The 26,462-nt window shown below is 44.2% G+C and overlaps 1 protein-coding gene across 1 annotated transcript in view; it reads right to left on the minus strand.

Annotated features, from left to right (window-relative positions):
- Nucleotides 1-3,890: 3,890 nt before the first annotated feature.
- HIC2 (HIC ZBTB transcriptional repressor 2) overlaps nucleotides 3,891-26,462 on the minus strand; it is a 42,649-nt gene continuing 20,077 nt past the window's right edge. The window contains exons 3-4 of the mRNA XM_066200120.1: nucleotides 14,015-14,158; nucleotides 3,891-7,821 (exon numbers count right to left, since the gene is read on the minus strand). Of these exons, the coding sequence (XP_066056217.1) occupies nucleotides 6,073-7,785 (1,713 nt within the window). The 5' untranslated portion in view covers nucleotides 7,786-7,821; nucleotides 14,015-14,158 and the 3' untranslated portion in view covers nucleotides 3,891-6,072. The remainder of the gene's footprint in view (nucleotides 7,822-14,014; nucleotides 14,159-26,462) is intronic.

Below are 26,462 nucleotides of genomic sequence, written 5' to 3' on the forward strand. Positions count from 1 at the left end.
AAAAGTTTATTTAATTATTCCAGAATTACAGCTCTGGGTTCATTTAGATTTTAAATTCTTGCTTAAACAAATGTTTATCCAAACGTGCCATCTCAATGATGAGCATTTCTGCTGTCTGGGGACAGCTCGATGTTTGCTACCTAGAGCCTCTTAAACCCACTTAAAACGTAGGGAGGTTTTGTCTCTTTGTTTTTTTTATTTGCTTTTCCCTTAACTCCAGCACTGCTGATTGGAAAGGTTTCAGAATTTGGCAAATATCCAGCAATCAGCAAACATCCTTTCTTCATGCTAATTTGTAAGGCTGTAGTAGGTGCTGACTCCACCAACACTGGAACAAGAGGCTTTGTAAAGCACAGCTTTTCCCAGGGGGCTCAAGCCCTCTGAGCTGTGACAAACCTGCTGCTTCAGTACCGTTTGCAAGGCCCACCATGAGATGGCACACAGGCTGTGGGGTTTGGCACGGAGCTTCCTCTGCCCATCCTAGGCCTCCACTCCCCACTTTGGAGATCCTTATTGCTATCACAGTAAACACTAAGTGAGGGATGAGGGGGACTTCAAAAAAGAAGCTACATCCTGTCCTTCAGGAAGGACAACAGACTCGTCACAGTCACAAGCTGCAATCAGAAGCACACAACTATTCCTCAAGTGACTTTTACCTTCTCTGGATTTTGCCAGCAGTCACCTCAGATTTAATTTTGTTTCACTAAGTGCACTGGATGTTTCTCTGGTCAAGACCCATATTCCTGCTTTTCAGAACTGAAGCAACATGGTAAAATACTGCTAACCCAGACTTTGAACCTGCACTGCTTGAAAACAATGCTTTCCACACACAAGAGAGAGAGGAAAACAAAAACAAAACCAAAACAGGAATCTTAAAAGAGCGACACTGTAAATTGAAACATTTAAATACAGCAAAACATAAATTCCTCTTCTATGCAAAGCTACAAAAGTCCAGTCTTTGTATTGTCTTCACAGGTTATGGTTTATGGCTATGCTGAGTCTCTGAGATTCCTTTTTTCTTTTTTTTTCTTTTTTTTTTAATATATTTTTTTCATTTTTTTGAAATCCTGTAGAGAAGACCCTGCGGACACATCTTTGTGTTTGCAACTTTCTGAATTACATTGCAAAACTGTGCATACAGAATCTGAGAAATAAATACATTCATTACTGCACATACATATTGATACAAAAACAACACTGTCAAATAGTGTTTGCACCATCTTTGTTAGATATTAAGACCAGGCAAAATTAATATTTCATTTTCCATCAGCCCCCCCTCAAATGTTTGAGGTGGCTTTGGTGTAGAAGGTAAAAGCTACAAAGGGTCATGACTAATGATGGGGAGCTTTCTTAAACCTTTTCATTTTTGGCTTCAGCGGTATTTTAGCAAACCATCCTCATTGGTCATCTTTAAACTGTTCTACCATGCAGACCGGCTTAGGTTTCCACCTGGGCAGCCTTAGGAGTTTTGGTTGGGCTCTTTGTGGAGGACTGTGAGGTGCGCAGTGAATCAATGCAGGTTCCATGAGGGGCTCAGGGGCGCGGAGAGCGCAGCCGGCACAGGACGGGCCGCTCGGTGCCCCCGAGCAGGGCTGGGCTCTGCCGCGGCAGCGGCCGCAAAGCCTCACAGAAGCTGCGTGTCAAGAGCTCTTTGGTGTCTTCTGTGATCTTTGTGGCTCCTGCTAGCACCCCCAAGCGCACTGAGCTGGGCCTTTGGGGCTGTTTGTTTGTTTGTTTTTTGCCAGGAATTTGTTTTTGGAAGTTTTGCAGTAAAGGACTGGAAAACAGTCCAGCTCCCCATGGCTAACGTTAAGGAGATGTGCTGGGTACAGCAGCTCCCAACATCTATCATCCTTTTTTATCTCTAGAGCTTCTTGCATCTCCCTTTGCCCTCTTGGTTCCCTCAGACTCCTCTGAGGACGAGGTAGGCTGGAATGCCTCTACAATAGTGCCTGGGTCTCACTCCCAGCAACATCTCTCATGGATTGAAGACAAAAAAAATTCTACATGCCATATTTCTAATTGCCCACCCTCTCCCCACCCTCCTCGAGCAGTGCTGGAATGCAGGCTGGGACACAGATCCCCCCTCCCAAGCTGAGGAACACTGCACAGCCTTCAGAGACAAACCAATGGAAAAAGCAAAGATTAATTTTGACTGGCCCCTAGATCTGTTGAGGTCTGAAACTGTAAAAGTTTATGTAAACAATGAGATAAATATATTAGTACTTTTCTGAGCCAAGTGAGGTTCCATACTCATTCAAATGTGCTTTGGTTTAAAAAATAGTTTTGTGAATTTGGGTATGAGCTTCTTTATTCTTTTATACAACTTTTGCTATTTTATCTTTTTTTTTCCTGTTATTCCGAAAACATTCTGGAACTAAGTGACTAAAGCATATACTTAAGCTGCCTGGCCTCTTTTTTTTCTTTTTTTTCTTCTTTTTGTGGTTTTCTCTTTTTTTTTCTTTTTTTTTTCTTTTTTTTTTTTTGTCTCCTTTTAAATTGTTTTATTCCTCTTGAGGCTCTTTGTGTATTTAAAAAAAAAATTCAAAATAAAAAAAAAAAACAAACCAAAAATGCAACTCCCTCCCCCCCGACCCTAAAACTCTTAAAATCTTAAATATGAAACTAGTGTTTTGCTTTCTCATTAAAATACAGAAAAATGTTGATACAATACTATGTCGTACAAATGCAGTTGAGTGTTTAGGCCCCAAGCAGGCCTGAAACAGTCCCTGAAGTTTTGAGTATTATTAGTTATTCATTATTACTGTCACAATTTGGAAAATGTTGTTTATACTCAGTCTATGGAACACAACTTTACACAGCTATTTGAAAAAAGAACATAATTTCCTTTTGTACAATACTCTTGCTGTACACAGACTTTATGTCGTACTGTTTAAGTGCTGGGGAGGGGATAAAAAAAAAAAAAGAAAAAAAGAAAAAAAAATGCTCCAAAAAAGTTTTTAAAAAATAGCATTGGGTCCTGAAAGTTCAACATAATCCTCAAGGCTTAAGAAACAAATGAAGAGGGGGCCTGGGGCAGGGGGAGAAGCTACATCACCCACGCACACGTGAAAATGGAATCAAGAGAGGCAGCAGGGCTCTGCCGGCTGAGGAGCTCGGTGCGGCGCTGCCTCGTGCCTTGGGCCGCTCCCGGCCTCGGCTCCCTGCTCCCTGCTCCCAGCGACAGCCAAGTGGCTTCTGGCAGCTCCGGCGCCGTCCCCAGCCACAGCACGGGCACAGGGGAGGGGCAGAGCCGCACCCACACCCCGCAGCACGGGCAGCGCCCAGCCCGGCCGCAGCCCGCGCTAAGGAGCTAAAGCCGCCTGGGGAAGCGGGGTCCGGCTGCACGGGAGGTAAAGGCGGGGTGAAAGTGCCGAGGAACTCATCTTGCACAGCTGTCCCTGGGCTCTGCTCAGATTCGCTCTGAAAACAAGGCAGATGGCACGGCCTTCCCTGTCCTCCCCAAAGATTGTTTTTGAGGACATCCTCAGGGGGAATAGAGGAAAAAATAATACAATATATATTCAAAAATATGGAAGTGCTAAAGACGCTAAAAGCCCAGTTAAGCCCCGAAAAGAAAACAGCGCGTCTCAGCACAATTAGACAAAACCAAAAGTCCGTGCACCTCTCCCGCGCTCCAGGGCCCGCAGGCGCCCGGGAGCAAGCGGACAATGGCACCGGGAGAAGCACACGGGAGCGGCTGGAGAGGGGCGAGTGTTCCCTGTACCGTGACACCAGGCCAAGGCTCAGCGCCTGCGGGTTGTCTATTGCTTGGAGCCTGGATTCCAGTTTCCTCAGTTCATTCCGTTGACCCAAAAACTTCTCATGGACTAGTCTACCTTAAAACAAAACAAAACAAAACAAACAAACAAAAAAAAAAAGGCAAAAAGGCCCCAATAGAAAATGAAGCTTATATTTCTTTGTTTTAGTCAAACATGCTCACTGTTTTCTTTTTTTTTTTTTTTCTTTTTTGGTCAAAACTTTAAAAATTGTTTGTTTTGTTTTTTTTTTTAAAAAAAAAAAGACAAAACGTGAGGTTTGGTAAAACTTACGCATAGAGACTATACTGGTTTGAGTGAAAAAAAAAAAAAACCAAAACACCAAAAACCAACAAATGAAAAACTGCAAGTGTAAACCTTAGTCATTTCAGAAGGGATGATTCTACTGGCTGTGAATTTTTACCACCACAGTCACGGGAGGCTTGAAATAAGCCATAGCTTTCCACAAGGTCACGCCAACAAAGTCAAGGGGGCCAAGAATCGGTGGGCAAAGTTCTCTGTCTTCTCTCCTAAACCAATAGCAGCTGTTGGCTGTGATGTCTTAGGCAGATGTTGCAAGAACATTTTGTTTCTTTTTCTTTTCATTTTTCTCTTTTTTTTTTTTTTTTGTGTGCGTGTGTTAAATTGTCTAAAAGGGAGGATATGAAACACTTTGGTTTGCTTTCTCCTCCTCTCCCCCACCTTATTGCACTCTGGATTCTAGTAAATTATAGGCTGCTATGCCCTCACCCTCTGTCCTGCCAGGTGTTTACAGACTGACCCAGATGTGCTGGGGGAGTGGAAGATGAGGGGGACATTTTCCCCTCCCCATAGTATCCAGACTCACTAAACAAAGCTGGAAAGGGCCCAAAAAGCTCAGAGAAATTTTCTGCTTTTATCTAAAAGTGACTACAGACAGCCAAGAGACTGCGAATTGAGCCAGTCCGAGCAGCCAGCACAGCCTCTAGCTCAGTGTATTTTTTTGCTTTGTCTTTGGCCAAGCTTTGCTTTAACATTTCTCTAGTTGACTTTTGATGGAAGGACGGGGTGGTAAAAATCCCTTAACTTTAATTTAGCTTCTACTTTTATACATTTAATTACTTACAATAAAAGAAAAAAAATGCCTAATCTTTCACTAACCATCTTATTGTTCTCATGAATTCAAGAGGTAGCAAAGGTAACAAGTCTGTCCACACAGACTTGCTCTTTAGTGAGGGAGGAAAGCTAAAAACATACACACACACAAAAAATAAAATAAAAAAATAATAAAAAAGTACCTATGGAACTTGTAGCAAGTCCAGCCTACATCAAACCCCCTCCCCACCCACCCACCCTAGAATTAACCTCAGACCTTCCAGTTCAAACATTCACATAAACGTTACAATGGTTTTTTCCTTTAATAAAACAAGTACCTCTAAGCAAAGAATATTCATACGAAACTACTAGAAAAGTAAAGACGACCCCCTGCTCACTGAAAGAAATTCCCAGGGCATCCAGTCCCTGTTCAGTCATGGGTAAGGCAAAAGAGGTTTGTGTGTTTTATGGGAGAAGGCGGCACGTGGTAATGTGTGCCAAGGACAAAGATCAAAACCCAAATGGGGAGGGATGGTAAGGGAGGCTTCGCCATTTCTTTAAGTGAAGTACTGGGGCTGGTGCAGCCCTGGGAGCTGCTCCCCCCACCATCACCAGCCCAGGGGACGGGGGTGGGCTCCACCACTGCTGCGGCTTTCCCACAGTCTCTGGAGGGGCTGCCAACCCTGTGACATGGTCCACAGACACAGCTTCTGCACTTGACAATGCTGTTATTTCACAGCTACTTAGGCCACTGAAAAGGTGTACTTTGTTTTCTTTTTAATGGCAAGAAATACCCCGACTGAGTTTGGTTTTAAGAGAGGAGGTGAGTACAGCGACAGGAACACAGAATGAGGCAGAGAGGGGGGAGCCAGCAGAGGCTGAAAGTTCCCCAAGGTCCCCCTACCTGCTTCAGATGAGCAATATGGCAATGAAGTCGATGTGTGCAAAAAGAAGAGGCATTTCTTGCCAGGTCATCAAAATTTGAAGGGAGACTAGGACTAAATGCATCAGCTTGGCTGTGGACCTTTCTTTTTTTAAAAAAAAGGGGGAAAAAAAAAGGAACTTTGTTTTTAAATGTTAAAGCTACATTTGTTTAGGCCTCTCATGACTGAACAGAGTATGGGGAGTTGCCCCCTTTTTTGTTTGTTTTTTTTTTCGTTTTTCTTTTTTTTTAAGCAGCAAGTCTACAGAAAGGTAAATCACTGCGGATGGGCTTGAAGCTCATTCTGGAGTCTTTGGCTTATGTGGGAGAGGTATGCATTCGCAGGTGGCTGATCAGATTGCGCTGCTGGGTGAATTTCCCACCACACAGTTGACATTCGTAAGGTTTTTCTCCTGAGTGGACACGCATATGCTCTGTTAGTCGGTACTGCCGGGTAAAGCGCATCCCACATTCCTCGCAAGCAAAGGGCTTGAGCCCCAAGTGGCTGCGCATGTGCCGTGTCATGGTGCCCCGCTGCGTGAACATCTTGCCGCAGATGTTGCAAGGGAAGGGCCGCGTCAGCCAGTGAGTCTTCTCATGCTGCCGCAGCGTGGCTGGATCCTTGTAGCTCTTCTCACACACTGAACACTTGAAGGGCCGGGACTCCGCAGCGTAGGACTGATTGGGGTTGGACAAATCCTCAGCTTCATCCTTGCTGCCGTATGTGCCTTCCTCCTTGATGTAAAGGTCTTCCTCGGTGTGCGTTTCCACGTGGGCATTGAGCTGCTCGGAGCTCGGGAAGCCTTTGCCACAGGGGATACAGACGTACAGGTTGTCACCATAGGCCACTGGCTCAAAGCCCTCCTGCCGGTAGACATAGTTGGCACTGGTATGGCCGCCGCTCTCACTCTCGCTCTGGCCGCTGTCGTCACTGTTCTCCTTACCGTTTTCTACCTCCTCCTTACATGGGTAGGGCAGGTCTGCCCCGTAGGCCCCGGCCAGACTCCTCTCCACGGACTTGGACAAGGGCCCCAGCAGGATACCATTGGGCAGCCCTTCACCCTCGTCCCTGTCTTTGCCCCCTTCCTTTCGGTCAAAGGCATTGTCTTTCTTGATCCACTCCTTCTTGCGGGACGAGTGCCGGAGGCCCTTGCGCTGGCTGCTCTCTGTCAGTGAGTGGTGGCACTCCTCGCTCAGATCCATCTCCATGGGGTCGCTGCTGTCCGCCATGCTGTGGGGGGCTCCGACGCCAGACTCGTCGAACGATGAGGCACTGTTGGCTGCAGGGGCTGAGGCAGATTGGGGAGAGCCGTGCTGGCTTTCGCTGTGCTGCGTGTCCTCGTGGGAGGCTGCCACAGGGAGCGAGGGGCTTTTTTTGGACAGGTCGAGGCCTAGCTCCTGGTCACCGGTGCTCCCATTCGCACTGCTGCTCCCACCGCCGTTCTTGCTGGTTCCCCTGCTTAAGGAGTGACAGTTCTCTTGGTTGGAGCTGCTGATGAAGACCTCGTCATCAGAGAGCTTTCCCTTTGACAGCTCCTTTGAGTGCGAGCCCTTCAACCCCTCATTTGACCCTGAATAGCGAGCTTGGATGACTGAAGCAGTGGAAAGTCTCTGACTCCTGGCAGATCTCCCAACACCAAGGCCACCGGCCTTGCCAGCAAAGGACTTGCCGTTCCGCTTCAGCTTCTTTCTGCAGAGAGCTGCCAGGTCGTGCAGTTGGAGGTAGCTTGCTGCGGTGAGGAGAGCATTAAAGTTCTGTTCACCAGGCTGGTCAGTCGTTAAGAGCTTACCAGTATAAATAAAGTCCAAGATCTGCCGGAACACGGTGGGGTTCACCATGTCGGTGTCTAAGTTTATCAGGTTGTCATGCAGGACAAGGGATTTGAAATACATGCTGCTGGCTGCCAGGATGTTCTTATGGGCACGAAACAGGGCATTTTCTACTACAATGATCACATCACAGAGGAAACCTTTGGCTCGTTGCTGGTTCAGCTGCAGTAGCAGTTGTTTGGCATGATTTGGCAGTTCCATCTCCACCTTCTCTTCCTCTCACTATCACCTTACCACCTGCAAAACAGGAGGATGAAAGCTGTGAGTTTGCTGTTTCCACTAGGACAGGTTACATTTAATAGACTGGTTTAACACAGTGCAGTCTATGTAAGGCTTGACACTGACTAGGGAGATCTGAGTACACTGAGCTGTGGAAGCTGTGATCCTGCTGGGAATACAGAGCGAAATATTTCTCTGCTAAGACTTAAGTCTTTCAAAAATCAGATTTGTAATTATCTTTTTACAGAAGCAATCGTCATTGGCTGGAATCACTATTCGAAAGATACCAGCATGAAAGCAATTGTTAGGTACAGGGGAAAGCTGTTCTCTCCTGACACAGACTTGAAGAAATGATGAGAAGCAAGAAAAAGAGGAAGGAAAGAGAAGCATCTACTTCACTGTCATTTGCATATCTGAGCATGAAAAATAATTAGCATAAGCTGCAGCTTCCCTGCTTTAACATGTAGTTTGTTTCTTGGCTGTTACTTGTTGGAGTCTTATAACACCCAGCTGCTCTGGGGTTGAGAAAATGACATGTAGCAACTAAATTCATTGAAGATGGAATTACTCACACTGAGGTGTGAATGGGAAGTCTCCTTAGGAGTATGAAAATATGCCTTAAAAGCCACTCCCCTCCTTATCCCAATCCATTGACACGTAGGATTAGAATCAACCCTCAACTGGTTGAAATTCAGGATGCTGAGCTAGCTAAATGTCACCACATGTCTTGATAATTCTGAAACATTTTCCCCAAGTTAATTTTCTTGTCTTTAATTTTAAAAGAATTTTGTTTAAAATAATAGAGTCAAGTAACATATCTCAAGTCACATTTTCTCTATCCTGAAATACTGTAAAGAGAGGAAAATTGTGGTTACCTGCATATAGTTCATGCATTTCACAAACAGTAGTCATGATGTATTTTAGTTTAGATATTTTTATTGGCCTTCCCAGTAGTATGGACTGTAGGAAACACCCAGTCTGAGATATATCAGAACCAACTGGAGTTGCACATTTTGTAGATATTACAATTCATAAAACCCAGAATTCAATCTGGGGCTGCGTTTGGGAATCCAAGATCAATTTTACTTTTTTTTTTCTTGTTGATTTTTTGTGCATGCGTTTGTTTGTTTGTTTGAAAGTGCCAACTATTACTTGCATTTATCTGTTGAAGTTGATTTAAAATAGTTTCTGAGGTTCAAAAGAAGGAATTAAATACCAAATTTACAACCACCACCATTTAGCCCTCAACTTCCTTTCTTCCTTTCCCAGTTCATCATAATACTGAAACATTTTTCTTATTGAAGGAGAAGCAAGCCATAAATGCAGAGAAATGAACAGCTTAAGTTTTCTCTTAAAATCATCACCAGTTAATTATTTATTGTTTGTGAGTCCCACTACCACGCTTGGTCCTATCAGAGTTCAAATGTTGAAGCATTAGACTGCACTATGTTTCCGCTGTGCCAAGTATAGGTACACAGCAAAAAGAAATAAGGAGTGATGGTGTTAGCATGAAAAATTGCTTTCCTCAAACCTGATTCTTATTACCTGGTGATAAATAGAAAGATGTAATTTGGCAGAAAGGTGGTAAATTTACATCATCCATTTCTGCACAGCAGAGAAGTTTTGCTTTATGAAAAAAAGCTACCAAAAAGTAAACAAATGCAATACTTCCTCCAGCATTGTTGCCTGACTCCCCTGGTACTTTTCCCCACAGATCTGCCAAGCAGGTGCCTCCATTCTTCCACAGGACACAGCTCTTCACTTGTTTTTCTGGTCAGCCTGGTGCTTGCTTATGCTTTTGGTGGAATTTTTTAGTGGCTCTTCAGTGCAGCAGCACCTAATTTAGCATCAACACAGACACCTCTGGCTCATCACCCCTGACCCACAGCAAAAAAGGCTGCTCTGCTTTTCTGTTTCATTTTGTTTCAGCAATGGATGACAACCCAAGAAGACTTGGTGGATCCACCAAGGTGTCTTTGTGCTCATGGATGTTGTTTCCAGAGCTCAATGGCTTTAGAAGGGATGGCAACCAAAAGGAGGAAGTACAGGCTTGCCATGGTGCTAGTTCCACCTATACTGTTTCTGTAATAGAAACTCACCCTGCAGAATCAGAAAAATGTAACAGGGCAGGGGCTACCTCCGCTGAGCAGTGTTGAGCACTTTAAAACCAAGTTTTGATGGGATTAGTCACATCAGAGTTGCAGCACAGAGGCAGTGTGTCTGGTTCTAGTGGCTTGCTTCCAGAGTTGCTGATTAGAGAGAAGAAGCAGCAGCACAGAGGCACAAAATACCCACTTTTATCTAGCCAGGCCAGTAAGAGCCCTTACTTCTGGGTCACTGAGATACATCGATAGGGGAGGACAAAAACACGGCTTGCAGCTTAACAGCATCTCTATATAGAAATGCATCCTGCTCAAGATAGCAAGAGACAGCCTAGGACTACGATTTCACTACAAACATAATGGTGCTTTTCCATGCACATAACACACAAAATCCCTGGGTATGATTTTTAAGTGTTCCGTGAAGGACAAATGTGGGAAAGGAGGGGAAACAGTACAGCCAGTATTTTCTGCCTAAACAAAGTAGTACTACTAGTAGTAATAATAATAATATGTTACTGAAGTAAAAGTGGGCTTATTTCCCATTGGTGTGGCGCTTAAAACAGAGGTCTAGAAATTGCTGTATACGAGTTGTCGAAGCCTTAAGGCTTGCAACAGCTATTAATGCAGAATATTTTTAGCGTTTTACTTTTATTCTTTCTGCCTTAAATGATATTGAAACGAGGTTATGAGCCTGCAGAGAAAGCCCTGAAAACAGAGTTAGAATTGTAATTCTGCTACTGACCTTCATAAGAAAGATAATGTTGTTATTAAACTTCAGTATGTTCTGCAGCATAAAAACCAGCATAGTACAAGTTGTTTAAATTACCTCTATTTATCTCACATGTCATATTTTACAGAACTGTTCATGTTCAGTAGGCCATATGTTTAAAGGTAGGCTATTACCTTCAGTAGATTTTAAAAGCAGTGGTCAGGTATAGGCAGTATAACCCTGCCTATCAAATTTGAATTTGTTAGCTGAAGTCTAATGTGGATTTAACAACCCCCAAAAAATGAATGTAATGAATCAAGGCAGCAAAACCTTCAAGCAAGCTTAGAGTGCTGTGTTTAAAGTGCTGTCAGAATTGCCCACCAAGGGCTTTGACCAGGACAGGAGTATGGCTCAGAGAACACTCCTTTGGCTGACGTCCCTTTGTATAGCAACCTGCCTTGTGTATCTTGTGCAGTCCTCACCAAAAATAAATCCAGTCCAGATATTTTCCAGAGGTGGCCAGTTACAAACCCTTCTTTGACAATGATGCGTTTCAGAGGTGAAGGAAGAAAGGTGTGTTGGAAAAGTTGTTAGCAAAAGAGAAGCAGGCATTATTCCTCAACTTACAGTGTTCCTAGAACCTCACTTCTAGCTGAAAGCATGGGACCAAGGACAACTGTGAGTTTAAATCCTGTCTAAAAGTTATCTGCCCTAACAAATGGCAGGTGCAGCCTTAGAAGGGCCTTGCTATCCATTAGTTTGCAGAGAATCTCTCTTAACAAACCATAACATTTGAATAAAATCACCACAACCCCCCAAAGCCCTAAAAATCATAGTGGGTTTATACTTCTTGTATTTCAGTATCATTTTTAATAACTCTTCCTTTTCTGTTTTCTGAAAAAAAAAAAACAAAAAAACAAAAAAAAAAACAAAAAACAAAAAACCACCAGAAAAAAACATACTCCCAGTTCAGAGGAGCCCTGGTTCAGAAAAGGCTCAGATGCATTTCTAGTAAAAAAACCCAACCCCCAGATCTCAAGAATACATAGATGTCTCACTGGGGCTACAGTCTTTAAACATTAAATGTGGTGTGTAAAATTTCACCCCTTTGCATTTAAAAGAGGATTATAGAAGGCTCTGGACAAATAGCAGCAGTGATGGTCTTTTCCCAGATTCAGGCTGGTAACCTCACATTCAAGACACACTTTTTTCCGAGCAGTGAACCTGCTCAAATACTCCCATGCAAGGAGGGAATGAAACAAGACTAAGGCTCTCCACTACCTCCACCACGTCTATGACACTGAGACACAGCACATGCAAAGACATGAGAAGTACAGGGCACAAATCACAGAATACAGTAATGCTGCAAGCAGATGCCACACATCAAACAAAGCTTCGCAAGCTAAGAGCCAACAGCATCTTAATAAGCAACATTGCCTCAGGAGCTGGGTAACTGCGAGCTGCTGTGCCCAGCCCGGGGCACACAGCGACCCCGTGGGCAGCAAGGTTGTGCACAACACACAGCCTGCTCCTGGAGCTGTGCTGCTCTCACTACACAGCAGGAAAAACTTCATTTGCTCTCAGTTTGCACAAAGACTCTGGACACCACAGAAAATGAAATTGCTAAACAGAGGGGAAGAGAAATCCCTTCATGCCTTTCAACAGTATAAAATCTACATATTCATTACAGGTTTGATTCTCTTTAATATCACTAGATCTCTTGCTAAAAGTAATTGCTGAATGAATGCTAAATGCGTTATCTTAGCAACCTCTGGCAGGAGATGCTATTTGATTTCATCTCTGAGTTATAGATTGCAGCACATGAATATTGTTTACCTTTTAAGAAGCAACACCAGTGAAGCAAAGAATCAATCAAAAACAGATCTAAGGAATCACTCATTTCACGTAGAGGATTTGTAGCTGGATGAGAAGGCTAGACACCGAGCACCTGAACAGTGAGCTAACAGTACTGCAGATAAAAACCAACAAACAGATTAGATGTGATATATCAAATTAGATGCTGTTAAAACATCAGTCCATTGTGCATGTTGTAATAGACCCAGGAAAAGACAGTGGCCTGCTTACTTATTTCTCCACCTTCCCAAGCAGTTGAGCTGCACTGAGCAGACACTGCAGCGGTTAGCATGGAGAAGAACAAGACAAAATGAAATCCACTGCTTCCTACATTGCTCTCTCCCACCAATTTATGTTATTAAAAATGCTGCGTCCAGCTGCTACTGGAACTGAGTGAAACTGAAACAGATGACTTCTGCACCCTTCAGTTTCAGATGAACCAACTCTTTTTTGAGCACTTAACAACCCCACTGGGAAGAGAGCTTTCCTGTTCCTCACTGGCTCGTCTGATCTTCCTTTCCCCACATCCCAACAGAACCAGGACTCTCAGAGGTGTCAGTGTAGTGGGTGGTTCACAGCCACTAACTTGCCCCCAGGAGTTGCACTTGGCAGGTCATTAGCCCATGACTTTTAAAGGTATTCACATTCTAGAACAGCAGAAGCATGGGGAGAAGTGTTGGAATTGTTAGTCCAAATGGTTCCCTATCCCCAGCCCCTGCGAGCAGTAGACAGCAGAATTCAGAAGCTGAGGCACAAACATGCATTTTCATCACTGGCGGTGGAGCAGCAAAAGCTCTGTGAAGATGGCTCAAGCAGAAAACAGGATGCAGCACCCTTGTTTTTCTCACACAAATATTTAGCACTTTAAAATAGCCAAGACCAACATGTGAAGTTACTCTGGCAGAGGTCTGCAGAGCTGGGGGAGGGAGAGAAAACATGCAGGACAGAGCAGGATGTGCAGCTGATTTTGCAGGTGTGGGCATGGAAAAGAGAAGGAAAATGGAGGATGGAGGATCATTTTGCAGATACCGTATCAGCAAACTGAAAGTGGCCCTTGTTTAGTTTGTTACATTCCAATTAGTGCCAGGCAGAACTGCCCTCCCGGCTCCCCGAGGCAGCTCTTGCAGGACTCCCGCAGAAACGGCACAGTTTTGCCTAAGGACATGAGCACCTGTCTGGTACCTCTGTGCGGCAACGTTTGGGTATTTGGGACGTGGGCAATACCTGCTCAACTGCTACCAGCTCCTGGCCCAAAAAGGGGAGAGAAAAAGAGTGAGATGATTTCCCAGTCCCTTCTCTCATGTTCTAGAACAACAAGGAGAGCCTGACATGGCTAGGCCCTTCTCTACTGCATGGCAAACTTCCCAGGGAAGGGGAATCTCCGTGGGTGAAAAGGGTAGGGGCCCTGTGTGCATGAAAGCACTAAAATCAAGAAAGCAAAGTGATTTCCAGTCAGTGCAAGGCTGCAGCAAAGCAGGAACACCTTGCTATACAAGCTGAAACTATGAGCAGTAGAATGCAGATTAACCACTTGGTTGCCGCTTACCATGCCAGGTACATTGGGCTAAAGGCACCTCCATCCAGTGCTGCCCGACGTGCCAGGTACATCCCATGATGTTCCATTGAAATCACAACAGGCCATCAATAGAACGTGGCTGCACGGATGCAGAATGGAGAACCAGCAGGGACGCTGTTAAATGCAATTAAAATACTGCAATCAAAATTGAAACGTACATTTTAAAACAGCCACCTGCCCTAAATATGTAACTGCTAGAACAACCTCCCCTCCACCCATCTCCCCACAGCTGGTGAACTGTGACAGAAGCAGAACAGAAGGACTCTGCAAGTTTCTTACTGATGCTCCCTGGCCACTTACGTTCCTGACTCCCAATAGCACTGAGCTTCAGGAGGACCAGTTCACATGTATCCAAAACCGGCAGATCCCAGGATGTCTGCACCAGCTTCCTTCTGCCCAGAAATTCAGGCAATGAAATATCATCACCCTTTGAAATGCCTCTATGACAAGAACAGCCTGGTGCCAGAGCTTCGTGGTCTCATTCCCGACACAGTACAGGCAGCAGAAGAAACTCTTCAAACCTGATCTGCTGTGTTGTCCCAGTTTCCCTGTCCCACTTCCCAAGCCTTTGAAAATATCTTCTAGGGATGTTATGGCATTGGGCCAGGCTGGATACTGTGGTGCAAGGCAGGAGAAGAAGACACTGTATGCCCACTCCTATTTATAATGATGCTTCACTGATAATTTCATCTCCATTCTTGGAGACTGGAGATCAAGTAGATTCATGGTGAACTGCAGCTTGTATGAGCGTCGCAAAACTTAAGATCTATAATTCCACCCTCCCCTGCCCAAAGGAAAAAGCAACATCATCTTTTCCATGCCAGGGAAAGGCACATATCACAGCTTCCCTCGGTTTGACAGGCTGGTTGTATCCTCTGCAGTGCATATCCTTCCCACGGAGTTTCTCTAATCGGCTCCAGTGGGATTATCGTGGAGGAGTCTCAGGGTAGATGCTAAGTACAGGTTCCTTTCTACAAGTGGTGATGCTACCCCAGTGAAAACAAACAGACAAAAAGCTCAAAACCACCAAAAACCAATACAGAAATAAGCCTGCAGCCTGGCAGGGGTTTAACACAGGCTTTTAGATCTTCATGGTGAAGTGAAACACGTGCATAGCTCTTATGACATTGATGGCTGCATGTCTCCAGCCGTGTTTCTGGAGATAGAAATCTTACATTTAAACAGTGAGAATACTATTGATTATCAACCTTAAAAGATAAAAGGCCAAATGAAAAATATCTATAATGCTTAATGTTGAATGACAGAGAGCATAAAGGAGGACACGGGCCTGAGAAATGGAACCGGTTATCTTGAAAAGGACAGAGTATAAGGAGATAGTTATTCTTCCTGAACATCTGCTGGGCTTAGGCCCAGGACAGTGTTCCCATCATTCCTACCTGCATACTTATCCCCACAACTCTGTAACCAAATCCCTTTCACACTGAACTAATAGGTCTTTTGTATTCAGATCACCCTGTTTTGACTACTGTAGGCTGAAGATTTTAAAATCTTGTCAATACAATGAAGAAGTGAAATGTAAGCAACTGTTTGCCTACTGACCTGAGCTGTGCTGAGCCAAGAGCATTTGCTGAACTAGTCTGAACAGACCAGTGCCAGCATGAACAGGCCAACCCACAGTTAACTACCACACTTGAAGCAGAATGGGCCAGAGCTCCGCCCTCTCCAGAAGATCACACTCTGTGCAGCATTAGAGCAACCTAAACTCTGGCTGCATCTCTCAGCATCACAACTCTGCAAAACCCTCAGCAATACCGGCAATTCTCAGTTTAACACAGGCTGAATGCTGCGTAAAGGTATTTCTTGAACAGCAGCTCAAACACGAGGTTTTCCCCACCCAGATTACATCAATTTGCTTCTTGCTACTGTGAAGCAAGAGCTCTTCCCCATAGTTGTATTTCCCCTCTAGGGCAGAGTTTAGCAGAGAACTGCTTCAAAAAAAGGTGTTTCCTACTCTTAGAACATCTCACTGCAGTCAGAAATGAAGCTTCCTGCCAACTCCTAAACAGAGTGCTTCTATATTATACATTTATTGTCACTGCTGAAGCACAGGAGACTAGGACTACCAAAACCTCTGCTGGGAGGAGAAGGGGAGAGGCATGCACATGGCAGATCTTGTCAGCCAGAGCCCGGCACTAAAAATTCCTGCATATCTGCAGAGCACAATTGATCTCGGGAACAGAGCAGTGGCACAAAACAAAGCTTCAGATGCTCATGACCACTTAGTGACCAGCAGTAGACTCTGGGCTCTTCTTCTCTTCCTTACAATAACTGAACAAACTCAGTTTTAGTTGTACCTGCACTCCAAGTAGTAAAGGCAGCTCCAATGACCAATCTTAATCTCATTTAGTTCATTTATTTACTCCCTATTGCACAAAAGTAACAACAACATATTGAATGAAGTGGCTCAAAGGCCCCTTTGGTATGCAAAATTTCTGTTTCCCAGCCACCTCTGAGCCTGTACAGAATTCTCCCTTTACAATGCAAGAATTTAGGACATGACTAAAAGATCGTTGCTACCTCCCAGTTAATCCTAGAGAGTGCCAGTCTTGGGCCCTGTCCTTCAGTAAGGCAGGCCACTTGGCAGGGGGTGCATGGGGTGGCAGCCTCATGCTGAGCGTCGCTCTGAGGGCAGGAGCACACCCAGCACTGTGGAGGAGGAGGAATGTCATGACCCTCTTCCAACCAAGACTGTCCTATAGGACACTCCCAGCTGCAGCACTGCTTTAGGCTCTGAATCACCACAGGTACAAGCTGATAGCAGGCTGTGAAATGCAGTAATACTGGAGCAAACTCACGACCCTTTCAACTGTCCCTGCAACTGGGGAGGGATCTTCAGGACAGGGATGAGGCAGGCAGCTGGAACTAGCGACTGTGACTCAGACTCCTTAGTTACATGGTTTGTTAGAGCAAACAAAGCCTCAGAGTACTAGGAAAAATGGGAGCAGGTTTGATAAAGATCATCCCAATCGGCCGGTTTACTTTCATTTCTTGTGTGGACTCAGCAAACGTTTCTGCAGAGAGAAACAGTCTGCACAGGAGCATCTGCATACACCATACTGCTAATATCAGGAGCTTGCAATAGTTAACACCAAGTTTCCAGGCTGAGGGGTGTCATAAATGTCTTGGACCAAAATGTCACCTCTCTCACCATACGCCAGATACCAGTGAGCACAAAACAAGCACTGCTGTCTTGGTTTTTTTCAATAATAAAAAATCTCATTCCCTTAACCCATATCTATAGATCCAGTAACAGCTCTTAATATAAATGGTCCCTTAAATACGGCACTTATCCACATGTTTTTTCTTTGCTTTTCCCCAAAAACTCATACACTTCCCCAAAAACCATACACTCAGCCCTGTAGCAAAGAAATCTTTGGGTTTAAGTTTCACTTTGGTGAAGTCTTTCAAGCAAACTACTGTAAGAGTTGGTCCTGGCAGTATTAAGACTGTACTGCCTACCAAACATCCCTCCGAGTCAGATGCTTAACTGATCACCCTGAACCCGTTGTATTTGGTCCTTTGCAGCCACCAAGAAGTCTCAGCACATCTGAGCCTGGCAAATGAGAGGAGGCCAGAAAGCCACTATTGCTTGTAAAAGCAGAAGGCCTAACAGACTCAAAGTTCTGAAAACTGCCTGTACTGCATTCAAATCTCTCCAAGCTGAAGATGATCTAATGGGAAAAGCAGAGTTTATTCACTTTCAGAATTCTTCATTTATTTGGCTCCTTTTCCTCAACCCCTACTACTTATTTTGACTGTTTATTCCTCTGTCTTCTTCACTTGAGACCTCAAGCATTATTTAAACTCAGCTCACAGACTGCAGGGAGGTCACTCTATGAATGTTTCCAAAATCCATCTCTTCCCAGCAAGGCTCCCATCCTGCTGGCTTTGTCCTGCAGCCCTGCACAGCAGTGGTCCAGGGCTGCAGATAACTCAGGCACGTTTGGCCAGCCCTCCCTGACACAGCTTCTCAGCCTGGGGGATTACAGCCCCAGGCACGTTATGAAAGGCAGCCCAGCAAGGTCATGGGGTGTTGAAAACTTCGCTACAGTCCAAAGCACAGGATCTTCCTCCTTTCCTTCCCTACTCACTATTCTTGTCAAGGTCAAGGATTTCCTGGCAGTCCTCAAAGTACACAAATTACAGGCTTTTACCATGAATTAAGACCTAAAACTTCTCTTCATTTTAAAAAAGTAGAAGGGGTGGAGCAAGGCAGGGGGGAAGGTACTTCTGCCTAAGATTTGGTTTTCAAAAGGGGATTGACAGCCTATGTATGTGCTTTACCCTGTAATCTGAAAGCTCCTCAGGACAGGACCCTTAAAAGTATTTCGTGCTGAACCATATCCACATCCCAGAGCAAGAGAACCGGCAGCTCCCTGCATCCGTTCCAGTCTGCTCAGCTTCTCCTAAATCAACACTGCCAGAAGGCAAGACAGCACTATAACAAATTAGCACCACTCACAATTTGTTGAAGTTGCTGTTGCATTGTTTGTTTATTTAAAACACGCGCAAGCAAACACACACACAAAGCTCCCGAGCCTGCTCTCTGCTGCCATCCCCCAAACTCCAGATTTGTAGTCTCAGAGAGGCGAGCAAAGGCTGTGGATTAAACCCATGCAGAGCAACAGCCACTGTGCTGGGACTCTGCTTGGGTTTTCCTCTTTCACTACAAGCAAAACCAAAGAATGCCCACATTATTCCAGCCTGGAACATCATGGTGTGGAAATCCTTATTTTGGCACCTGACTAGGGAAGTGTTGTTAAGAAAAAGCCACACGCTTGAAAGGACCCAGCACTAATAAAACTCTTAGTGCTAATGCTATTTATGAACATCCAAGGGATAATCTGCACCCCTTATCAGCCCACAAGATTAAAAGATCTTTAAAATAGGAAACATGTCTCACTTCATAAAGCACTGTATGAAGTATACTGTAAACTTAACTTTGTAAACTGTATAAGTTTACAAAGCACAATATTACTGGTAATAAATAATTGTCAAAGTCGAGCACAGAGGTGGCTGTAAAACCTGAAGCACCATCACTGTTCCCATTTCAATCTGAGCTCTGGGTAGTAGAACTGTACATTCACTGGTTGTGCTGACTTGGTCTCTCATGCAGCAATCTAGTTTTATTTTAAGAGATCATTTGGGAAATGTGCTATGCTTATACTCACAATGGAGAAAGTAATGTTCGATCAGGAGGAGATCACAATGAGGGTGATTTTAAAGATCTGTAGTAGATTCTTATCCTCCCACCAAACAGTTTAGTTTGCCAGCCTGTGACAGTGCCAGCAATGATTCCCCTACACAGCATTTCCATGTGTAGGCAATTATCACACACAGAGTGCCCTGCTATGGCAGCAGCTCACCAGTTCCATCATGTAGCCTGTAGAGACAGCTTCCCTTTTATTTCTCTTGGTTTATATGGCAATAAGCTCTGGGCTCCTGTACACATAGTTTAGAGGACAGTAAAGTCAACATCATCCACTCAAACCCTTATATGCTTTCATTCAATTTTTTTTTTCCATTTTAGAGATTTTTTTTCCATCTTATGAATGCTTTAAATGTTTTCATTTCTGGCTGCTCACAGATAACTGCATCATCCAAAGCAGCTCTGCTCACCTTGGTTGAGCATGGCTTTGGTTTCTGGACAGGTGGGCACCACAGATACCACAGCTATCTCCACCAGTTTAACAACAATTAAGGAAATTAAGAGATTTTCTATTCAGATTGAGACCTTTGCATGGAATTCTGTTGGTGCCAAAACATTATAATTTTATTCTTCAGATAACCCGTGATTTATCAAATGTTTAAATACTCAAGCTTAAGTAATCTGACTTTACATTTGTCACCTAATGAAATTACTAAGCAATTTGTGCATTTTTTTCCTTGCCAGAAAAAAAAAAAAAGCCTCAAAGAGCAAAGCAGAATGCATCACCCTCCTTCTTTCAGCAGTATTAAAACCATCTCATTGGTAATTATTGTCCTCAAGGTGGGTGTGGGGGAGTGAAAATCTGTAACAGATTCTATTTTTAGAAGATCACCTTGGGAAAAACAGGAGGTACCAGAGAAACAGGCATGAGGGGTGAAGTTATGACAGTACTGAAACTAGCAGGAGACACAGGTGTACCAGGTGTCTGTGCCAGAGAGCTCTGAGAACACAAATGTGGCCACACCTCCTGCACGATTTAGGCTTGGCTGGCAGGTTTCAGAGGCGCTCAGAATTCACAGAGACAATTCACATATTTAAAAGTTTGAGCAAGAGTTAAAAAAACCAAAACCAAAACCAAACCCACACTAAAAGTCTATTTTAAAGGTTTGCTGGATGACTTCCCATGGAGTTCTCCCCTCTCAGCAAGGAAAGTGATTAAAGGAAGAAAAAAACCAACCAAAAAGCCAAGCAGAACCAAAACCTAAAAACAGCCAGAGAGGCTGGAACTTCCCTAACACAGATGAAACAACACAGCAGTTTTATACCTACATAAATAGGATCAGAATCTGGCCCAAGGAGTAATACACATGCAAACTTCTGCTCACAGCCACAACAAACATTGATACCACACCTTAGAGTGGAGAGAAAAAGTAAAATTCTTCCATCCTTACCACTTCCAGCAGAGCCTGGTGATATAACAGCATCAAGAGACACCCAGAGGATGCAGAAAATACTCTTAGTGAGGATACATTGGAACTAAAGCCTCTCTTGGCAATGTGCATTCCCATCACCTGTATCTAGGATCCAGCTGCTTTCAGCCCCTGGCTGCACATTATTCAGCCACATGCAGTTCTGTCACAGAGCAGGGCTGAATAAATTGTGGCATTGTTACACCACAGTGCAGGTGCTCGAAAACACACGCTTGGAAATCCTGAGGCTCGTGCCTCACCAGCCATAGGGATGTTCTGATGCCATCCAGCTTTCCCTGACCCACCAAGTCAGTCCACCTTGGGTTAATCTTTTCCCTTCTCCAGGCATTTTCTTGGCAGGCACTTCACTCAAAGAATATGTTTAAACAGCAAGAAAACCACCTCAAAATCCCAAACTAAATAAGTCAACGCCTCTGAAGAACCGGAATAAGTGGCATAGGTGGCATCCTTGTTATCACGAGGTATCCTCCATCACAGATGCTGACATGGCTTTCATACACCTGCATTCCCTGCAGCCTCGTGTAAGAAGCCCGACAGTAATGCCAAATCCCCAAACCCTTCCAGGAGCAGTCATTGCACACCCAGACCTACTCCAGACAGAGTCTTATAACAGGGTACGTAATGTGAAAGCCCGTTTAATCTTGTGCAGGCAAGAAATAGCAGGAACTTGCCTGTTGAAAAATTAGGAGGTATATAGTAATTCATCAAATTGATTTAATAGAGCCAGCTGCATGTGTGAATGCTGGCCCTGGCAGAGACAGTCCCAACCCTATGCATTTGCTTACAAATAGGCAAGGTGCTTTGGCACAGCTACTGAATCCTTTGAAAAAGTTGGTTTTGACATGTTGGAAAAAGGACTTGGATTTTTCAGCTGCTCTCTAAGCAGGAGGCAATTGAGAGAACAAACCTAAGAACTGCAGCAGACACCACTTTAAAATTTGTCTTCATTATACTCTAATTTTTACACAACTTTCTAACATTAGCAATAGCCAGATGAAATTTTTCATGTTTCTAAAAACAGAGGAGAGGTCAGGAAAACACCATTACACATCATTTGTTCTTTCTCTAGTCATAGTCAGAGTCCAGAGTCCTGGCCCAAGGCTTCTACTTATATTTTCCCTGTGATTCTTAAGCCAACAAACCAAATAGAGTTAGTTGTAGATTTAGTGGGTTTCAAAACAAAATGTGTATTAGAAGGGGGATTTTTTATTATCACATTATTTAAAGGATTTAGTGAGGAATCAAAAAATCTGTGGAAGGGTTTGTTGGAGGGGGATTGGAAAGAGAAGAGCCTTAAAAACAGTCCCACGCACTCCAATCACAGGGTTTGTTCCTGTTCTCCACAGAAAATCATGAAATCACTTAGGCTGGAGAAGACCCCTAAAGTCAAGTCCAACTTTTAACCCATCAGTGCCAAGTCCACCTCTAAATTATGTTCCAAAGTACGACATCTACACATCCTTTGGATAATCTCCACGGATGGCAATTCCACCATCTGCTTGAGCAGCCTGTTCCAATGCTTGATGACACTTTCCTTGAAGTTTTCCCTAATATTCAACCTAAATCTCCCCTGGTGCAACCTGAGGCCATTTGCTCTTGCGCTATTTGCTTGTTACTTGGGAGAAGAGACCAACCCCCATCTGGCTACAAGGTCCTTCCAACCTTGTTGAACCTCACCCAAGTGGCCTCAGCCTGTCCAGATCCCTCTGCAGAGCCTTCCTGCCCTCCAGCAGATGAACACTCCTACCCAGCCTAGTGTCACCTGTGAGCTCACTGAGGGTGCCCTCCACTCCCTTGCCCAGATTTCTGATAAGGACATGCACACTAAAGCCTGCCTTCCATTAGGGAAACAAATCCGAAAGACCTGGAAAACACTGCACTGAGACACATGGTGGGGAGGTTCTGGGAAGCAAAGCAGCAGCTGAAGTTATATGGAAATAACAACAACATTCACAGAAGTTCCCCTTGGATACATGTCAGTGTGTGGGAATGAAGGATTAAGATTGAGTATTTGCATTTCCCAGTCAGATGCCAAGATAGCAAAGCTGGCAGGCTGAGGTGTTGCGGCGTTCCTTGGAGGGAGTCTCCAGCCATGAATGCAGTGTGTGCAGAGCTCTTCTGCCTGCAAGTGTCTCTCTCTCTAACACCGAGGAGGTTGAGTTTTTTTAAAATGTGCTCTAGGTTAGTGCTTATAAAAGTAAAGCATTAACAACTCCAGCATAGCACAGGCAGCTGGGCAAGCTCTGCTGACAGATCCTTGCCAACACAACCCCAAATTAATCCTGTGCTGTGCTCCCAACCCACACACAGCAAGCAGGTAGTGCCATGGTGCCAACTGCTTCAGTCAGCACGTAAGAGCAAGTGCCATGTTATTAACTCTTCTAAAGGCCACAGCAGAGCATTTTGATCCCTGCATACAACAGACCCCTGAATAATTAGTCTGCAGGGCTGAATCCCCTGGCAGACATGGCTTTTAAAATAAGATGTAGCACTTCTGCATCATGGCCCTCTACAGCAGATCTCAGTGCTTTTACGCTGCTTTTTTAAAGGCCAGCATTAACATTGCCAATGATCCATTATTTACCAGGTTGAAAAAAAATCCCAAACCAAACAACACAAAAACAGAGCCATCATTACAGAGGATGAGGCATCGTGATCTGTTTTAGGGATCCAAGTCAGAGCAATCACCTCAAAGGTCAGGTCTTGCCCTGTTTCTGCATCAGCCCCGGTCTGGCTCAGCCTGACAGCCCCCATGGTCTTCAGGGCAGCACAACAGAGCAGGCAGCAAAGCACAGCCAAGGATCAGGAACACTCCTGAACAAAGTTGGCTGTAAAGCCAAATCCTACGTGTCAGAGGTCACAGCAGTAACTGAGGATTGTGCTTCAACACCCAAAATATGCTCTGGTATCCAGGAAGGCTGCTGGCAGTAGGTGAAAGATGGTTGTGAGACAGAGGAACAATGAAGAAAAGGTTGTTGGAATAGTTGTTGACACTGTGGTGCATACACAGTGAGAAGGCAGAGCAGAGCAGCACCGGGACCAGGAAGAGCTTCAAGGGAATATTCCTGTGGTCCTTTGGGCCTGAAATTCTCCTCTCCAACACCTCAGTTTCCAGAGTCAGAAGTGAGATCAATGCCTACCTACACAAGGTGCTTCCACTTTGTAATGACCTTCATTTCTAGGTGATTAATTGTCGTTGACTTCCTCCTTTGAAACTTTGTAACAGCCCAGCAAGAATGAAAGTCTGGAGATTCTCCCCAAAGTTCCCCAAATGCATCAGAAACTGGAATCTGCAGCAGGGCTGCAGTATGTTGTCTCAGCAGATTCAGTGGGTAACGAGGTCTTCTGAAACCAAGTGTAATAAGTGTTTCTGCCTGGACTTGCCAAAAGACCTTAATGCAAATAGAACTACAGGAAAATTAGGGTGGACTCTAGTGGCTGCCTCCCCCTCAGGGTTTTGGTTTTTCTCTTTTTTTTTTTCCCCTTCAATCTTGATGAAATTCATTACAGTTGTATTTAAACTGAGGTTGTGATTTAAATTTTCCAAAGCAGGCAGGACAGGTTTGAAAGCCTGATATATCAGAGTGTGTGTGCTTCCTGAGAACCAAGGTAGTTGCAGAGCCTTCCCCAATGGGTGCCTGGTTGGTCCCCTCACCCCCTTGACGCGTTTGCTGTCACACAGGCCAGTGGATTCCTGGCAAGTCGAGCAGGCTTGTTCCTTACAGCCAAGCAGCCCCACATTCAAACATGCCACTGCGTTCCTTGAAGGTATTTACAGTTTACTTTTTAGTGCTGCTTTAAGTTCAAAGGGGCTAGTAAAGCCCCATTAAGCCATTTACATCAAACTGGTTAGTTAATTATCCTGTTGCAGGCTTTAAATTAGCAATTTATAACCCCTTCCCTGGAGATGCCAGTATTTGGAAACAACTCAGCCAGGACATTTTGCAGGGTGCAGTTAAGGAACAAAAAACACCTCTAAACCAAACCACCCCCAATCCCCTCCCCCCCCAAAAAATACCCAACCAACCAGAATAAATATCTTCAGTTTTTGATTGCACATCTATTAACTTTGGGAGAATCCAGTCGGAACAGAAGTGAGGGAGAGCCCACTATTACCAGCTAGCAGGGATAGTGAGGCTGTGCCTACCTTAGGCTATGCAGCAAGATGTGATTTGCAGAGGCCCAAAGCCAGCCTGGGAGGCAGCACAGCTAGAGGGGGATGATTCTTTCCTTACAAGATATTCTGCTTCTCAGTAGCATAATCAAAGGTATTTTTACATTCATATGTACAAAAATGCGTCTGCCCACAAGGGAAGAAAACTATTTGAGGGTTTGGATCTGGTCAAACTGAACGTCAGCATACAGCTGCAGTCCTCTTCCAGGTTAGATTTAAAAGATACATATTTAATATCCCCTTGTCATAAGGGTCAATGACCCCACGGGCCAAGCGAGGGGTCTCCATTTCCAGGATCTTTTCCCCTGCCAACAACCTTTAACTTCTGAGAAGGAGAGTCTGCTGTCCACTCAGGGACTGGTTATTCCAGACCACCACACTCAAGAGTGCAAAGCTGTTACAGAAGAGAATTACCACCTTCCCCCCAAAATACCTGACTGCCCAAAGTAACCAAGTCCTAGAACACAAACCTCCTCCTTATTTCCACCAGCCACTACTTTAATTCTGCAAACAATTGACATACTGGATGTTTGCCTGAAAATCTTATTTGAAATAAAGATGGGAGGGAAAGACTGCCTAGTTGCTACTATTTCCACACAACGATCGATCAAATGCAGGAGAAGCCTTGGCCCCAATCCTGGAAGCTCTCCCAAACCAACAAGCACTTAACACCTCAGCAAGAGCAGGAATTCATGGAAAGAAGGTCCATGAGACTGAGGCAATCTAGGAGATTAACATCAAAAAAAGGCACATCAAATTTGAGAGAAAAATTCCATTCTACTTGAAAGACATGACAGACATATGGAATCAAGTCATATGACAGACCCTGCAATTTCTTTTTCCTTCATCTCAATACATCCCCTTTTCAATAGCAAAAAAAAAAAAAAAATCTTCTGCCAAACAAGTGTCAGATAAACTTAAAAAAGAGAGATAAAAATCTAAGCAATTTAATTCTTTATGCTATGCAACCATGAGATTTAGTTTGTATCTACTTGCTTCTTATGGAGAGTAATATTTTTTGCAATGGGGGCAGATAGGGAGAGGGAAATCCACTCCGAGGTTTCAAACCAAAGTGACAAAATATTTTTGTACGAAATTTGTAAGATGGTATGATTTTTTTTTTTTTTTGTGATTTACTGCTCTAAATTGCAAGACAGAGGCTTTATAATAAAAATACTGGTAAACACAACACAAAATCTAAATTATCTAAAGGACTGAAAAACCCAACCCCACACATAGATGACATTCTCCGAATTCTCAGCCCTTTCTTAGGAGCAGTTACACCCAAACCATCACTCAGACCGGAGGCTGTTCTCTCCTGCAAACACCAGCCTGACCTTTGAAACAGCCCGATGCTAACAGGCTACGGGACTGCCTAATAATATTAGGGAATTATAAAATAATGTGCAACTGGGAAGAAAGAAGAAAGCAAAGCCCTCCTGAGCATAAAATGAGAGTCTTTCCTGCTCTACCAAAACCTTCCATTTCCGAGGCATGCAATACCCAGCCTGTGCCTAGAACAGGTGTGTCTCCTTAAATACCTCACATGTCACACTTGTGTCTCATGGACACAGTCCTGCGGGA

This window comes from Chamaea fasciata, unplaced genomic scaffold, assembly GCF_029207755.1.
Source record: "Chamaea fasciata isolate MVZ Bird 193981 ecotype frontalis unplaced genomic scaffold, bChaFas1.0.hap1 SCAF_18, whole genome shotgun sequence".
Lineage (NCBI taxonomy): Eukaryota > Metazoa > Chordata > Aves > Passeriformes > Sylviidae > Chamaea > Chamaea fasciata.